At 53.6% G+C, this 12,603-nt stretch overlaps 6 protein-coding genes across 6 annotated transcripts; 3 read left to right on the top strand and 3 right to left on the bottom strand.

The window, feature by feature from the left end:
* Positions 1-1,753: 1,753 nt before the first annotated feature.
* Positions 1,754-2,857, bottom strand: CPAR01_15602 (uncharacterized protein; the record flags this gene model as incomplete). Its single annotated transcript, XM_060499850.1, has 1 exon — positions 1,754-2,857. The coding sequence occupies one exon, from the start codon at positions 2,855-2,857 to the stop codon at positions 1,754-1,756; it is 1,104 nt and encodes a 367-aa protein (XP_060341426.1).
* A 1,084-nt stretch (positions 2,858-3,941) lies between these two features.
* On the top strand, positions 3,942-4,908 carry CPAR01_15601 (short-chain dehydrogenase; the record flags this gene model as incomplete). Its single annotated transcript, XM_060499849.1, has 5 exons — positions 3,942-3,993; positions 4,033-4,348; positions 4,410-4,522; positions 4,575-4,768; positions 4,819-4,908. 5 exons carry the CDS (start codon positions 3,942-3,944, stop codon positions 4,906-4,908), a joined length of 765 nt encoding a protein of 254 aa, XP_060341425.1.
* Positions 4,909-5,249: 341 nt separating this feature from the next.
* CPAR01_15600 (uncharacterized protein) lies at positions 5,250-6,362 on the bottom strand (the record flags this gene model as incomplete). Its single annotated transcript, XM_060499848.1, has 2 exons — positions 5,250-5,694; positions 5,743-6,362. 2 exons carry the CDS (start codon positions 6,360-6,362, stop codon positions 5,250-5,252), a joined length of 1,065 nt encoding a protein of 354 aa, XP_060341424.1.
* A 118-nt stretch (positions 6,363-6,480) lies between these two features.
* CPAR01_15599 (uncharacterized protein) lies at positions 6,481-6,672 on the top strand (the record flags this gene model as incomplete). Its single annotated transcript, XM_060499847.1, has 1 exon — positions 6,481-6,672. The coding sequence occupies one exon, from the start codon at positions 6,481-6,483 to the stop codon at positions 6,670-6,672; it is 192 nt and encodes a 63-aa protein (XP_060341423.1).
* Positions 6,673-7,013: 341 nt separating this feature from the next.
* On the top strand, positions 7,014-10,246 carry CPAR01_15598 (RNA recognition domain-containing protein; the record flags this gene model as incomplete). Its single annotated transcript, XM_060499846.1, has 6 exons — positions 7,014-7,133; positions 8,421-8,708; positions 8,762-8,791; positions 9,623-9,787; positions 9,837-9,913; positions 9,964-10,246. 6 exons carry the CDS (start codon positions 7,014-7,016, stop codon positions 10,244-10,246), a joined length of 963 nt encoding a protein of 320 aa, XP_060341422.1.
* Positions 10,247-11,180: 934 nt separating this feature from the next.
* On the bottom strand, positions 11,181-12,073 carry CPAR01_15597 (Wos2; the record flags this gene model as incomplete). The annotated part of the gene is made up of 3 exons (XM_060499845.1): positions 11,181-11,392; positions 11,496-11,888; positions 12,046-12,073. The coding sequence occupies 3 exons, from the start codon at positions 12,071-12,073 to the stop codon at positions 11,181-11,183; spliced, it is 633 nt and encodes a 210-aa protein (XP_060341421.1).
* Between the last annotated feature and the right edge of the window lie 530 nt (positions 12,074-12,603).

Below are 12,603 nucleotides of genomic sequence, written 5' to 3'. Positions count from 1 at the left end.
ACGAAAGCCTCACCGGCAATTACATGCCAGAGCCCCAGCTCTCACAACAATGTTTCCCACGACAACAGCCGTCAATCTTCTACCTCAGTCTCTGATTCACCCTCTCTTTTCTAGTTTCTGCGTCCTCACGAGGAAGTCCCCGCCGTTGACATGTTTTATATTTTTCTCCCCCTTCGAGGGCTCGTGCAAAACACCCAGCATCAGACGAATATGCAGAAATGGGCACAGATGTCGGGGCAAATAAAAGCCTCATTGCGTTTGACCTCGCAGGCTATTCCACGTCTACCGCTGCAACTTTTGGACAGACGAGAGATGGAAAGGAAAAAAAAAACCTTACACGAGCTTGTTTCTGAAATGTCTAATAAGACACTGTCACACTATCAACCCTCTTTTTTGCAAGACACGCTCCCATCAACCACACCCGTCGTGCAATCCCGCGCTAGCACTCCAGCCCCTCGTAACTTAGTACCCAGGTGGTGTTAGGTTACAACAGAGTACTTATGTCCCCCCTCAATCGGTCCATTTTCAGCCCTCCACACCACCACGACACAGCGCGGGTCAATGGCCGGCGATCCAGTCGTCTGGGGCACTAAAGAGGTTTCCCGCCTGCTTGTTAATCAACCATGGAACTCGACTCTACAGCCTTTAAGACAGAACTCGACCGAGTAGAGAAAAGTCGCGAGCATCCACGGCGGCGCCATCCCCCATCGCCACCTTCCGTACCTAGCTGGTGTGGTTGGCTTGTCACGTTCGCGTTCAGCGCTTTTCGACGAATCATTTCACAGTCTTCACCCAGTCTCTCACTTTTCCCTCTGCATTGGCACCTGAGCCCGTCGGCCGCCCGTTGATTTACTAGGCGTGTAATGCTGCATGGGAAGTATTCTAGAACCGATCTTCAGGTTCTTTTTTCTTTTGGTGTAGGTGGTCCTCTCTCGGCTCTACCTAGGGATATCGTGCTATCCTACCTCGTCTGTTCCGATTGTTCGTTTCGCCCACCCGAAACCTCTGCAAAGAAGAAACTCGATTTAACTGATGCCCGGTAAGCCGGCCTACTTCCCGCCGCCCTGCTGAATCGAATGCCCTGAATGCCCAAGAGAGGAGGGCTGGGACGTGTTTCTTCCTGAACAGCGGCCCTCCCTGGATGCCGAGGTGTCACTCCACCTTCGCCTCCTCATGCAACGTTGGGCAATCTCCCCCACAAAACACCGCACATCCCCGCCGATGATGTAAGATGGAATGCGACCAGACTTCGTCCCTGGCGCCTTTTTTTTCTGCTTCCCTTCCCTTCCTGCATCAGCCTGAACTGTCTAATTTAGCAAGAGCCGCAATGCCAAGTCATCCCTTTCGAATGAATAATCATGCTCAGACACGCGACGACGACGACGACTCTCCCGGCCCATCCGCTACCCGTCAAGTGAGGCCTCGACAAATCATCCATGCTCGTCTGGGGAAGCGGGAGACCGCTCAACGGCCTTTCCAGTTGGCCGAACGAGTCCGTTGCACGACTTTCCAGGGGCCTTCTGAGCAGCGGATACCCCCGTTATCCTGAAGTTTCCGTCATCCCTAGGGAGGCGCAGTCGGTCAACCCTCATCCGAAACCATGCCATGAAGCTTGGTCCTCACAAGCATTGTCAGCGTGCTCGCCTCGCCGTTCAGTATCGTCTCAATGGTGTTGTCGTCGCCTCCAATAGCCGCCAGGACTCAGCCCATGATTCACGTCAACTGTTTGCTTGCGCCACAACCATCAGCCACATCATGCTCCTTCGGCCACCTCCTCCATTGCGTCGTCGTCTTCCTCCTCGCTTGGCAGATTCTGGTCTCTGAGAAGCAAAAGATCCTTGAGTTTCCGCCTATTGTTGCGCCACGTGTACAAGTCCTCCTCCTTCTGATACTTGATTGACGGTGTGATTTGGTTGCCAGCCTTGTCAAAAAGGTAGTCAGGAAGCTTGGCCCCATCATCGGGATCGTATCGCTTGAACGACACCTGCGGCCCGTCCCCTACCTGCCAGGCGACTGGGAGCATGTGTAGATCCTCCACGTGAGATTTGAGGTCCGCCAGTGTGGGGAACTCGTGAGGCGGCTGCTTTTGGGCGCATTTGGCCCATCGACATCCAGCTGCTACCGTTTTGGTATGAACAATCGACACATGCTTCTGCAGAGTCGCAAAATTGTGAAGCTCGGCCTTGCAACCCTCCCACTCGCAGATGTACGTGTTGAAGTGTGGGTTTAGACTCTTGTAGATCTCTCGCGGCTTGGGTGAAGCTGCTTTTGGCGGTCGACCTCGCCGCTTTCCCGCGTAAAGGGCGCCTGTCTTGGGCCTATCTGGCCGCAGTTTTCTTGGCTCTGCCTCGCCGGCCTCCTGTAGGGCTTTCTTGCCCGTCAGATTCGGTCGAAAACCCTTTGGCCGGCCGCGCTTGCGAGGCTGCAGTGGAGGAGTCGCCGCCCCTGGTGAAGTTACCTCTAACTCTGGCTCATCTGCGACGGCTTCTGGTAAGGCTGGCTTGGCGAGGCTCACGCCTACTTTTGCCTGAGCTGCTAGTCTTCTGAACTGGGGTGATAGGTCCGATATCACCAGGTCGTCTGCGTCGTCCTCGACTGTCCTCATGGGGGTCGTTCCTGTACGTTTTCTAGGACTCGATGGAAGAACCACGGCGAACGAGGAGGACCGTGGCGCTGGCTGAGCTGTTGATGTCCTCGGCTTTGTCTGAGCGGCTGAAGTAAAAGTCTGTGGCATGCTGTTGCCTGGTCGGCCGAAAAACTTATCCAAGGTGCGTTGTCGTGGGATAGACGGATTAGTCGGGCCCTGTGAGGTGGACTCATCCTTGGTGCTTGAGTTTGTGGGAAATAGTGGTGGCATGGTGAATTTACTCAAATCGACGAGTCCTAGCTGAACAGTTCTCTTTGAGCATGCTGGTGAGTGAGATTTAATCGGTTCCCAAAGTGTGTAGTCGTGATAAGTTGTGATGACTTGTCGTGAGGTTTGCTGCGTGGGTGACCTATGCAAAACCAACCTAGTGTTGTATTGTTGAGTATGAGCAGTGCGAGACACTCGAGAGATCGGCCGGGGATGTTGCAAAGGCCGATCTTTGAGGTCGAAAAGATGAGGTAGCGACGCGTTGATAGGTTGCAGGCGCGACTGCAGTCGACTGCAGTTGAGGGAACTTGGGGAAGGAACTGGCAATTAGCGGGGCCTTCCCGTTTAGGGCGGTTCGCACCGCAGGCAAGGGTGACTGCCGCACTTGCCTCAAGGCGTAGGTCCCCGATGTCACTCCTTCTCACTTATTGTCTCTATCTTACTTTAAGATTGTCATCACATTGAAAGACTTGAGCACCGTTTCTCGCTACTTGTAGTGGTACTAATGGCTTTTCGTGATGGAGAAGTCGCCAACAGGTCATGATGCTGACGAAGCCATATCTCCCACCGGCCCGGTACAATTGACACTCGATGTATCTGGGTACATTGGAGGATATGGAGTCTACTTCGTGTCAGTAATGAAGGAGATAAAGTCAATAACGACACAAGGCCGTGAATGCGCAGGCTGACCTGTCAATTGCACGACACATAGCTCGCCAGCGTTTGATTAATGATCTTTTTTCGCCATTTCTAAAGCGCTTTGCTAATCGATTCCTTGATGGTCGTTCCCTCGCACCTCGCACCGGGTCGGAGGCCGTAATTGGAGCTTGCCGGAGAGGGGTCATTAATAATCGGGCATCCCGTTCGGCCCTCCGCAAATGCCGTCATGAATCCGAGCAATGGTCTAATCTCACAATGCCGGGCCGACCACATGCAGGCCTCAATAAGACATAAAGCCACTGAACCCCTCATCTGCTCGCCGCGTATCAATCGCATTTCACAGCATCTCATTTTCACTTCATAATTCCTAATAAAACTTGAAAACAACACACCAAAATAAACGGTATCCCAAAACGTCTGATTAAACATGGCCTCCAAATCATTCTACGCAATCATCTCCGGAGCGGGTTCCGGCACTGGTCAGAACGCACTCCTACAATAGCGTAATGTTAAGACAGTCGAGACTAACGCAACAGCAGGCCGCGCAGCAGCCGTCCGTTTCGCAAAGGCGTACCCAGTGGTGCTCCTCGCCCGCAAGCCAGAGAGCTACAACGCCATTGTGGACGAGATCAAGCAGGCCGGCGGCCAAGCCTTCGGCATCACGGCCGATGCCACAGACGAGGCCGCCGTCAACGCTGCCTTTGAGACGATCAAGAAGGAGCTCCCTGGAAGCAAGCTCGCTGCCGCCATCTACAATGTCAACGCCGGCTTTTCCCGCAAGCCGTTCCTCGAGCTTAAGCGAGAGGAGCTTGATGTCAGTCTCGATGCTGCGCCGTACGTGAGACATCGTTTACTGGGTCTTCTGGAAGAGGCGACTAACACGCACGGTATACAGTAAGGGGTTCTTCACATTCGCGCAAAAGACGCTTCCCCTGTTGCTCGAGTCGGTGTCCGACTCCCCTCACCCGCCGTCTTTGATCATCACTGGAGCCACGGCATCCATCAAAGGTTTGTCTTCAGAGTGGGGATGAGCTGAAAGATGACTGACCTTCTTCCGCAGGCAGCGCATTGTTTGGAGGATTTGCGGCAGGCAAATTCGCCCTCCGCGCCTTAGGCCAATCTCTAGCACGCGAGTTCGGTCCGAAGGGGGTCCATGTGGCACACGCCATCATCGACGGAGGCATTGATACCCCGTGGGGTAAGGCCTACGTCGCCAACGATGGCGCAGAAGATGGCAAGATTTCACCGGACGCTGTAAGTGATTTTCAAAACCCTAAAGTAGACATATTGCTAACAACATCAAGATTGCTGATGCCTACTGGTACCTGCACACGCAACACCGCTCCGCCTTCAGTCAGGAAATTGACATCAGACCGTACGTGGAAAAGTTCTGAGCAATCAAGCGGCACTGGAGACGTTTAGATAGATCCACGTCATGATTGAATGTAACCACCAGTAATCTCTAGCCTCTCTCTAAGTAGCCAAAGATCCTCAATATGTCTCATTGGTAGTCTCACGAGTACTCAACTTAGGAAGTTGATGTGCACGTTACGTACGTAGTCATACTTCATTGATTTTAGGTGTGAGAGTAGACGGATCTGCCACCGTGGTTTGGCGTAGCATGGGCACGGCCGCCGGATGAACCTGGTCTTCCAGGTGCTCGGAATCGGCCTGTTTCGTGGTGCTGCTCGCAACCTCGGGCGCATACAAGAAGGCTTCTCCTCTGTTAGGAAGCTCAAGATCCGGACGCCTCGGCAGCTACCGGTTCTGGTACCACTGGTGGAACAGGGCCACCGTTGATGGCAGCCAAACGTTCCTCTTCCCTCTTCTCGCGAAGAGCAGCGGTCTCGGCACGCAGCTTCTCCAAGTTCCACATTCCATCGTCTTCTTCATCATCGTCGTCCTCCTCCTCATCGTCCTCGGTTGTGCGCCAGTTGCCACTTTCGAACAGGGCACGACCAGTTGCTTCCTTGGCCTTCTTGGCCTGCTCCTCGGCCGCCTTCTTGTCCAGACGCTCCTTCTTCCATTTGGCGAATGACTCCGGCGTGACCGGTGTGAGGGTGCCGGTAAGTTTGTGTCGCTCTGACTCGAGGAAGTCTTCCAAGGTGAGGGTCTTGAGAGGTGACTTGTCCATGAGGGCCTTTTCAGCTGCTCTCTGCTCCTTGGTCTTCAAAATGAATCTGTGGCAATGTTAGCATGAAAATGACCGCTGGACTGATGTCACTTACCCTGGTGGAAGAGCATGCTTGTATTTGCACTTGTCGCCGCCATTTGGACAGATCCAGAACCATCCGTATTTGCCGTCCTCGATGGCCTCGACGAAGAACTTGCAGACCTTGTCAGTTGTGGTCTGCTGGTTGCCCTTCTTGGAAAGAACGACAGAGCGAAGCTTCTCCTCGTCCCAGTCGGCAGAAGTCTCGGCCTTCTTCTTCTCCTCCTCTTCCTTGCGGGTATCCGTGTACAGGTTCTTCTTTGACGTTTTGCGTTCGTCTTCGAGGTTGTGAGAGAACTTGCACTTCTTGCCTTTCTCACAGTTGCCCTTCTTGTAAAAGTTGCAGACAACTGTCTTGGGGTCGACACCGAACGGGACTTTTTGAATCTGTGCGGGCTTGTTCAGAAGCATGTCGGTCTCCCTCTTGGCTTCCTCTGCCGCCTTCTTCTCGCGCTCTCTCGCCTCCTTCTCTGCCTGCTTGCGCTTCTCTTCAGCACTGCCACCATTCCTCATCGAAGACGCCATTTGGGCAATCTGCTTCTGGGCCGCGCCACCCTTCTTGTTTTTCATGCCGAAGGTCTTGTCCTCGACCTTGACGGCCTTCTTGGCCGGCTTGTCCACTTTCTTGGGAGGCATCTTGGCGGGGTATTCGGTTTCTGGAGACGAGAAAAGGTTGGTGGGCAGAAGCAAAAGTCTTCTGCTACGACTGAGTAACCGCTTCTGGCGGGATTAGTTTGGTTCGTGTTGTTGTGGGATGTCGACAAACAGGTCGATAGGGTCCGCTCAGATCGACGTAACGCAAAAAGTCATCACTGCAAATCCAAGAAGAGTGGGAGCGCCGTGGATGAAGTCAGAAGTTCAAGGCACGGTGGGCGGGTCACGTGAAGGGCTTACATTGGTGGGGGCGGAGCGTCACAGCAGATTTGACCGGGGGGTGCGGTACTGAAGTGGAGGACCGACTCGAGCACCAAGTCACTCTTAGCGTGGCCGGTCTAAACGTGGACAGCAGCTCCAGTGGTCTAGTTGTCCGTTTGGTTACCCATTGCCATCCTCATCTCAAGCTCCATGTGTGCCGCGCCAGCAAGTCCAAACAGCTCACCTTGACGAACAACTTCAACTCCTTCCATTGATTGTTGGAAGAAAGACACTCACTGTACGTTCAAGTCATTGTTTTCTTCTATTGCAGTATTGGTACGGAAAACTGACGCTCAAACGTCGAAGTCCCCCCGAAGATCCTCCTTGCACATCACGCAAAAGCATCGCCGCGCAAACGATCCCGAGCCCACCATGATTTCCGACAACGATCTCTACCGCCTTGCGATCTTCCTTGGCTCCGCCGCCATGGTTCTCATTATCTTCTACCACTATGTAGAAGTCAACAATGAAGAGGAAAAGCCCGAGAAGGCTGTACGACCCGCGAAGTCCGCCAAAGCAGCGTCCTAGAAGGCCACAAAACGGCGCAAGTGAGATAGTCAGGTGCCATGGGATATCCGCTGTAAGATACATATGGCGAGAGGCATTTGGGAATTCTGCGACTGCCCTGAGACGAACGAGACGCGAGGCTTGGGGCGACATATTAGCGATGAGAGAGGGCATTGATGTCAGTGTCTGAGGGGACAGGTGATATCGAATACGGTCTTTCAGGGGGTTGACAACGAAACGTTCCTCCCTTGAGAGAACACAGAGCTTCGAAAGTTAATGCAGTCAAAGAAGCAAACACTAGGGGCATCGACAAGCTCTTGCCCTCCAAAATCGAAACATTAGAGCATCACCATCGAGACGATACCTTAGTCTAATCTGGCTCAGCGCCGCATACACGTGATGAACATCGACTTTGTGCGCAAGATCCCACGGCACAACCTCCATATTGCGGTCTTGCAATGCCATTGACAGACACCGAAAACCATGATCTTGAACTCCCCTACCTTTGTTTTCTCTGGGTAAATGCTGTGGATGCCTCATGACAGTAGGCCATGCAACAGCCTACTCAGAATATTGGCTGTGGCGCTGATCAAATCTTGAGAATCAATCGTACTATCCAGTGACACCAGGGCCTGTTGGTTGACGGCCTGCTTGCCTCAATTGCCCCAATTCTTGCTTCGGCAAGTTATATCTTTCGACAAGGCGCATTGAACTCAGCGCCAAAGAGATGGAAAGGAGACCTGACCAGCTGCTTCCCGAAATGGAACAATTGGAAGGCGCAAACAGGGGATGTGTGGCTGAGGAGGCAGCAGCTCTGGCGGATCCATCTCGGCCTAAAGAGGACTAGTGCGACCAATCAACTTCCCGCTGTCAACGGGGTCCTCAGGCCCCCCTTGTTTTGGTCAGGCGCGCCGCAGCCTGCCGCTCCACTGGCACCAACACCTTGCCCCGTCTCCTTTCCCATTTCGCCTTCACCCGCCCATTCCATTGATCTCGTTACCTTTCTTCTTCCCAAAGACAAACCTCCCCGTCCAACATCAAAAAGACCCCTCGGCCTCCCGACCAAAGTTTTCCTTTTTCAGCTGCATCCTCAAATTTTTGCGCAGCTCCTGTATTCTCTACCTCTTCCTTCAGACCGACCACTCCTCGCGCGCAAGCTTCTACGCGTCAGAGTTTGATTCTTCATCACATCAGCACTTCGTTTCGCATCACGCTCTTCACGACCTAATAATACTTGAAGAGACCCATCGACCAGCTGCTTTCTCATCGCAGCATTATCGCAAGCACATTTTCCTATCAAACAAATCCAACACCACAGTCATCATGTCTGGAAAGCTTGACCAGTCTCTCGATGAGATTCTCTCGACCCAACGCCGTTCTGCCGGCGGACCCGGCCGTCGCTCTCAGCGTCGATCCACCGGCGGTCGCCCTGCGGCCGCTGCCCCTGTCGGCGGTGTTCAGAAGACATCGCGACCTGCGCGCGGCGCCGCCGCCAACAAGCCTAATGCCGCCAAGCCTGCGCAAGGCTCTGGTGACAGCAAGGTCATCGTGAGCAACCTGGTAAGTTACTTTCCTCCCTCCGTCAATCCTGGCGCAAGCTAACACATACGAAGCCCAAGGATGTCAACGAGCAACAGATCAAGGTATGTTGCCGATAAGGCTCTTCAGCCCTCGGACTTGGTTCGACATGTTATTTCTCGCCTGCTCTCCTTCCCAGCCGGCGTCGTAGCGATATCAAATCCACTGTGGCCATTGCCGCTTCCCAAACGGAATCCGTCAAGACACCGCCAAGACTCCTTCCTCGATATCTGCGATCCTGAGATACGGCGCAGAGCTCATCAGAAGTTGAGCACGTCCCTGTCGCGCGAACACAGTCCAAATTTGAGGTAGCCTGGTCAGCACCCAAGAAATTGGTACAGCCGACTGAAAATATGGGACGTTGGCTGTCTTCGACGGATATCCACAAGACCAACTTGGTCTGGCACCGCTCATCAGCATGATGATGCAATATGAAGCCCTTTCCGGCGAGCAAAGCAGTGAGCAACGTCGCAGCACAGGCCAGGACGGCTTCGATACATAGCTTCGCTGCTATCGATTCGCGAACCTACAATGAAGGATGGCCTTTCAGCGGGGTTTCGGGGCATAGTACATACACATGGCTATTTGGGTCTGAAACTGGTGTTACGGCCATGTGTTACGACGTCCCCCACAGCAGCTGTTACGACTTGGGGTGATACCCTCCGACTTGATGGCAACTGAACACGAGGCAGCCATGGCTTCAACTGGGGCTTCTTTGGGGATGGACGCTGACGTGCGTACTAACGCTCACTGCTCTGCTCGCTGCCAACCTCCTGTGCTCCGGTCGACTATTGGATTTCTGCCGACTCCTTGCCCCTCGTGCGGCTCGGGTTCGGACGACGCTCGTGATTGAAACATCAACGCTTACGGATAACTAACATCGACTTTCCCTTCAGGAGTACTTTCTCACATCAGTTGGACCCATCAAGAGAGTTGACATCTCTTACGGACCCAACTCTGTTAGCCGCGGCATTGCCAACATCACATTCCGCGAGGCGGATGGCGCTAGCAAGGCCTTCCAGAAGCTGAACGGTCTTCTCGTTGACAACCGCCCGATCAAGGTAAGCTTCTCGAATCATACCCTTTCATGTACACTCTAACGGGAACTAGATTGAGATCGTTGTTGGCGCTTCTCAGGCAGCCAACGTCATCCCTCCTGCCAAGAAGACTCTTGCTGAGCGCACCACGTAAGCAAAACCTCTATTAGATACTGAAATACATATTAACAAGAAAACAGACAACCCAAGGCTCAGCCCAAGTCTGCTGCCAACAACAAGCGCAACAACAACAGCAACAACGCGAACGCCGGCAAGGGTGGCCCTGCCGCTGCTGGCACTGGTGGCAAGAAGCCCCGTGCCAAGCGCACCGGCCGTCCTGCAAAGAAGACGGCCGAGGAGCTTGACTCCGAGATGGCCGATTACTTCGAGTCTGGTGCCAACCCCAATGAGAACGCCGCTGCCCCCGCACCTGCCCCCGCAGCCACTAACGGCGACGCTGCTATGGAGGATGAGATCATGTAAACGGCACAAAGCTACTACAAACTCATTCACATAACGCTGGGCACTGAGGAGGTCAAAGTGGCACATTGTGTGGGGGGCTCCCTTCAACTTTCCTTATGCGCGCGACTCCGAAACTCTCAAACAGATTGCTGGAAGGAGAGAAGACACGGAGGTTACGGGATTATGGCTTTGGTTTCGACATGTTTTGGTTTCTTTCAAGCTCTCAGACTGCCTCCCTCGGCCTTCCGGCAAAAACATCACAAAAACACCAACCACGGCTTCATTGAGCCGGAACACCACATCACCCATCTGCTTCGCCCAAATTATAGCAGGGCATGTATTATAGCGATCCTCAAGTCGGACAGACTCTAATACACAAAGCGCCGAGCCCCCAAATTGAGATTCAATAACGCAACGTGAAGTTCTTCGTGATTAATTAGTGTCTGAGCGAATCATTCAGTTATTTAGCGATCAGAAGGGGGGGGGGGGGGGACCGCTTGCGGTCAGGCATGCGGAGACCTTTAAGGATGTAGATAAAGGAACACAGCTGATCTCTCAAATCGATTCACCAACCCATGATCTTGAAGTAGGTTTCCCGGCTTCACAGACGCAAAAATTCGATCCTAGACATCTCCTCGTACACCGAGCGCCTACAGACAGACAGAGACCACGAACCGCGTTTGCTGGCAAGTAACTTCCACGGTGGGGTTCGAAAGAATGCTCAGAGAATCATGATATCCATTCGCTAAATGCCTACCACACCTTGAGTTCTCGTCTTAAATAAGTAGAAACCAATCCCACAGATCACGTGTCGTCTTTTCTTTTGGTCTTTTGATTCGAAAAAGTACATTCATAGTCGTTAGTCTAGAGCGGTATCCACGGGCGTTGCAGCCAAGATTGCTGGCCTAAGTGCCGGGAAAGTCGTCTCGGGGTGCGTGTTAAAGGAAGAGATTGCTTATTTCGCAGCAGCCTTGTCAGCAGCAGGTGCGGCCTTGCCGTCGTCCTCCTCGCCCTCCAAGGCAGGCATGTCATCGTCATCCTCATCATCTTCCTCGTCCTCCATATCTCCCAAGCCTTCCATACCCGGTGCGCCGCCGCCGCCAAGCTTGGAGAAGTCGATGCCGCCGAAGTCGCCGCCGCCGGGGCCACCCATACCAGGCATGCCACCTAGTAAACGAACGTGTTAGTCTTTGCAACTGGAAAGGCTCTATTGCACCGTAATCCGCCATGGCGTGGTGTTGAGTTGCAAGGGAGTTTGTAAATTACGTACCCATACCGCCGAACTGAGAGAAATCCTCCTCGGCAGCCTCATCCTGCTCGTCCTCATCGACCCACTTGTCAAAGTCGGTCTTCAGGAAGTGGACCTTCTTGGCCTCCTTGAGCAGGCGAGGCCAGTACTCCTCCTTGAGTTCCTTCTTCTGGAGCTTGAACTCGACATTCTTGCCGGTGTGGTTGACCTTGCTCTCAGCGGGGTCGATCTCAGCGTACAGCTCGAGGTCAACGGCATAGGAGCGCTTCAGAGAGTCGGAGGTACCGCTGAAGGACAGGCCGGTAGGCTTCAGGTCGACCTTGAGACTGGACTTGGGAACATCGGGAACGGTGATCGTCAAGTAGACGAAGTTCTTGGAGGCGTCTGAAGAGCTGGAGCGCTGGGCCCAGAGAACTGTGGGGGGGAGACCGGGTTAGCTTCGGCGCATGTTCCGACATGGGGGTTAAGGGCGTGACTTCAAAAAAGAAGATAGCATGAGTTGCCGGCGAATGTATAAGTCGGCGATTGATTTCCTAGAACGCGCCAAATGGGAAGATGAGCTTGTACGTACCCTCAGGAGTTTGTGTGGTGGCAGACATTTTGCTGGTGGGAATTTGTCGAGCAGGGAGCTATGACGGGGGATGAGGGGTAGGTTGATTCACGCGAGGCGCAAATGTGTCGCAAGGAGGCAATCGCGGTTGGCAAATTGACCTAGTGATAAGAGGTATTATGTGTAGACGTTGTGCAGATATCGACAACGACTGTTGGAGTTGGAGGAGTTGAGAGTGTGTGGAAGAGAGAAGCTGGAGGGGGTTGTGAGGCTACAGGTTTGAAAAGGCTGGGCCCTTGGTTGGGGTGAGGCCGGGTGGGCTCCAGTTACCGCCTGGAGATCACGGGCAATTGTAGAAGGCGCTCGAATCCGAAAGATTTGGTAGTAACCCACACCAGGCAGGCGGCAGGATGCACAGAGCACCTACCTTACGGAGTACCTCGCAGCACTAACAGCTCCAGTCTGGCACTGGCACTGGGGGCCAACTGGTGCTGCCACCACCACTGGGCCGCTGCGGACCGGACCCTGGCAGGGCTGAACGCACTGTACACTTAAAAATCCCGTCTCCTTTTCCCCCCC

The sequence above is a fragment of the Colletotrichum paranaense genome, assembly GCF_030867605.1.
Source record: "Colletotrichum paranaense strain IMI 384185 chromosome Unknown Scaffold_20.1, whole genome shotgun sequence".
Classification (NCBI taxonomy): domain Eukaryota; kingdom Fungi; phylum Ascomycota; class Sordariomycetes; order Glomerellales; family Glomerellaceae; genus Colletotrichum; species Colletotrichum paranaense.
The sequence above is the reverse complement of the archived record's forward strand: the minus strand, read 5'-3'. Positions and strand labels throughout refer to the sequence as shown.